Source organism: Hylobates moloch, unplaced genomic scaffold (genome assembly GCF_009828535.3).
Source record: "Hylobates moloch isolate HMO894 unplaced genomic scaffold, HMol_V3 SCAFFOLD_5282, whole genome shotgun sequence".
Taxonomy (NCBI): domain Eukaryota; kingdom Metazoa; phylum Chordata; class Mammalia; order Primates; family Hylobatidae; genus Hylobates; species Hylobates moloch.
Window position 1 is genome coordinate 356 of NW_026657557.1, and position 3,973 is coordinate 4,328.

General features: G+C 43.7%; 1 gene segment (V, D, J or C); it reads right to left on the reverse strand.

Annotated features, from left to right (window-relative positions):
- Window positions 1-476: 476 nt before the first annotated feature.
- LOC116465455 (immunoglobulin kappa variable 1-6-like) lies at window positions 477-3,466 on the reverse strand (the record flags this gene model as incomplete). The annotated part of the segment is given in 3 exon segments: window positions 477-566; window positions 2,994-3,288; window positions 3,412-3,466. Coding segments are annotated over 3 exon segments (440 nt in total), but the record flags the coding sequence as incomplete, so codon positions are not given.
- Between the last annotated feature and the right edge of the window lie 507 nt (window positions 3,467-3,973).

Sequence of the window (3,973 nt, forward strand, 5' to 3'; positions counted from 1 at the left end):
AACAAAGATCAAAAAAGACAAAGCAGTGCAAAGTCTTCAGGCTCCAGGCAGCTGATGTTGACACTAAAGTCTATCTTGGATGCATGATCACTAAACCCCTCTGGGATGGTAGTGGCCCTGTTGTATCCACCATAGTTAAGGAACCAGGGGCCTTCCCAGGTTTCTGCTAATACCAAGATAAGGAGCCCCAAGTGCTCCGACTGCACCCACAGATGAGGGAGTCCCTGTTCCCTGAAGACAAAGACAAGGAGTCAGGAGACTGCAACAACATAACTTCTCTGGAGGAACCGAGAGAGGAATAAAACAGGAAAACCACCCACATAAACCGCATGAAGTGCACCATCCTCACAGTATAGCCATAATCACTGACCTACATTGAATTATAATTACTCTTCTTGCTCAGCAGGGATGCCAGGTCAGAGGAACCAACAAGGTTGAGAGAGTTTCAGTGCAGAGCCATCTCCTCTTCCCCTCACCTGGGAGCTAGAGTAGCAGGAGGCAGAGAAGATGAGCTGGGGCTTCTGTGAGACTTTCTGGGTCTTAACTGAGAGCCCTTCCCCTGAGTTCTGGCCCAGGCATTGATATGGGCTCTGAACAACAACATGGCTAGGAGGAACATGCAAAGAAGCATGGGAAAGTGCTGAGCTTCCAGCTGCAGAGACCACCTGCCTCCTCTTCTTTGCACTGAGAAGACCCTGCCCAGGTGGTCAGGTCAGAAAGGCTATTGGCTCAGCATGAGGGTAGACCTTCTCCCCTCCGGACACATAATTTAATCCCTGCCCTCCTACCTCACCAAATACCTAGGCTCGGAGAGATGGTGTTTAGTACAAAACTCTTGGGAGAAAATAATAAAAATCTGTGGTTTATTTTTCTCTTTCTTCCCCCAACATGCCCAGTCATTTTCCTGGCTGCGTGATTACACCTGGCTGAAGTCATTGATCAGAAATTCATCTTCCATACACACATTTCCTTCGTGGCTTAGACATTTTTTCTATGAGCTCTGAACATATTCCATTCTTTGGAAGCACTAGTAAAGAACATCACTTTGTTAGGCCAAGCACTGTGGGTGCATGAGTGACCACAGCTGCAAAGATAAGCAGACTCCAGGTTTAGACTTGTTGTGTGATTCCACTCCCTGCAGAGTGATGATGGTGCTGTCCTGCTGGCCAGGAGAAACGGGGATGGTATCTTCTCTTCTCTAGAGCACTCCATTCTTCACAACACAGCCATTCACCCACACTCAGACTCTTCCCTTTAACAGTTTTGAAAACCTCTGTTCACACCACTGATGGAAACAAGAATCTCATCTGGTGTTTTCTTGTTTTCCTCAGAATTGTGAACATATAGTGGTGAGTGAGTTTCCCCTGAACAGGCTGAGAAGCTCTTAGAATTACATTCCATTTAAAATTATTAATAACAGTTGTGGAAATTTGTTTTCTTTCTTATCTAAATATCTAAGTAATGTATTCAGTTTTCTTTCTTGGCTAACAAAACTGAAATATCAATTATCTGACTATTGATATAATCTGATAAGTTTTATCTTTTAAAAGGAAAGTCAATAAATTTACTATAGTTATAACTTATGTAGCATATATTATATATCATTATATATGGAATATAATGTAATCAATTGAGTACAATAATGTTATTATTATATGTTTTCAGGAAACACAACCTAAAATATCACTTGAGACAAAGTATATAAATTCTTAGAATTGTAATTTTCCTTATTTCCTGAAGACTGAGTATGAAAAAGGAATAAAAAAAGGAAAAGGGAATGTTGTCCATACAACAAACAGTTTAATCCACTCTTTACAATCCTCCCAGACTTCTAGACATGCAGTCTCCTCGGAAGAGTGGTCCCCTCTGAGCACCTACTGTTTGCCAGGTACAACCATTACACTGCGGTGTAGCAATGCAAATAATAGACAATGGCCCCTGACTCCATGAAGCTCAAATTCTACTAGAGGGAGTCAGCCTCTCAGTGTACAATCATAAGGAAATAAATTATATCATGAGTCAGAACATGAAGAGTGCTTCCGACAGAATTGTGGAGTAGGGTGTCTTATGAACACATACAGAGGGATCATTAAGATGTGAAGCTCTGGGTCAGCTTAGGGAGTGTGGGATGAAGCCCATGAGGGGTCCGGGGAAAAGCATCACCACTGAGAAAGCAATTAGAGTAGAGCTCCAAGGGCAGGAAAGTGTGAGGCTTGTTTAGGGCAGAACCAGGAAACCAGAGAGTTGGGAGCTCAGTGAGTCAGTGGACAGAGCCATGAAAAGGTTTTTATAAGTAACAGGGAGGGTTCAAGGAAAATAGGGCCAGATAGGCATTGGAAGAAATTGGCCTTTAATCATTCTCTTTTGCTAGGTGTCTTTGCAATAGGACCCTGGCTGGCCAACTGTAAGCAGGTGCCTTAGAAAATCAGGCAGGTTTTTCAGGCAGAGAGCATCAGCAGCCCCAAACCTGGGCTTCCCAGATATGTCTGAGGACGACATGATTGGCAATTATACCTTCTGTGGCAGATGCACTCTGGATTCATGGCAAGATCCAGAGAATCCTTCTTTTTTAGTATTTGCATATTTACCCCCATGCCCCTAAGACTTTTAAAGACTACAGTTTAGATTCCTGTTTCCTGTATTGAGAAAAAAATTCTACTTGGAATTTCAAGAGTGCTGTCTCCTTTATGATATTAATTCCAACTCACACTATAACTCAGACTTCTCAGGCATAATCATTTCTCTTCTTAATGCAATCAGAAGAGGCTTTGCCATGTCTGTGCTGCTGGGAATGAGGAGAAGGAAAGACGGTTAAGTTAAAGAAGAGGCTTCAGGGTACCTTGTACAAAAACTTTCCAGTGACCTTCAAAATGTGGATGCTATTTGGGAGATGTTCTCTGCAGATAGAGGCACCAGGAGGAGCACCTAGGGCAGTGCAGACTCACACACCTGCTTCCCTGGGGGTTTTTGTTATGGCTTGTAACACTGTGAACGGGGTATTATAATCCCGTTGACAGTAATAAGTTGCAGCATCTTCAGGCTGCAGGCTGCTGATTGTGAGAGTGTAATCTGTCCCAGGTCCACTGCCACTGAACTGAGATGGAACCCCCATCAGCAAATTGGATGCACAATAGAGCAGGAGCTTGGGGGCTTTCCCTGGTTTCTGCTGATACCAGGCTAACTCATTGTTAATGCCCTGACTTGCCCGGCAAGTGATGGTGACGCTGTCTCCTACAGATGTAGACAGGGAAGATGGAGACTGGGTCATCTGGATATCAAATGTCGCACCTGAGATTGGAAACATAAAACAAACATCCACACAATCAATCATGTTATAAGAAGTCCTCCCTGAAAATCCAGCCAGTACTGAGTACAGTGGCTTAGTAAACTCCCAGCGTTCTCCTTCCTTACCTGGGAGCCAGAGTAGCAGGAGCCCCAGGAGCTGAGTGGGAACCCTCACGTCCATTCTGTTTCCTGACTGGGACTGCCTCCTGCACAGAGTGTGAGCAACCTACTAATAAGTCTTCAGGGCAGGGGGCTGTGATCTGGGAACATACAAATCAGCAAGGGATGGGGCCCGCTGGGAACAGCTGCAGGGCTGGCTCATCTCAGTAACCCAGCACAGGGACAGTGTCCCCAGGGTCTCAGGTCACACCAGGGCAAAACAGATTTGTCTTTAATCCATTTCTTCCTGGGGGCCAATTTGTAACAAAGAACATTTTTTATAATTGTCAAAATTTGAAATACTGCTGAGTACTTGAGGGAGTAATGTATTCCATTGGCGTATGGGGATTATTTGGGAGAATATTCTTCTCTGTAGGAAACTCAAAGTAAACTTTTTAGAGGGTGGAATCAGCAGGTCTTCAAAATACTCTGAAAGGGATGGGGGTACTTTGTACTATGCTGACAACACTTCTGTGAGTGTAAAATTATTCCTTCTTAAAAAATGAAGAAAAATATTTATTGAGATAAT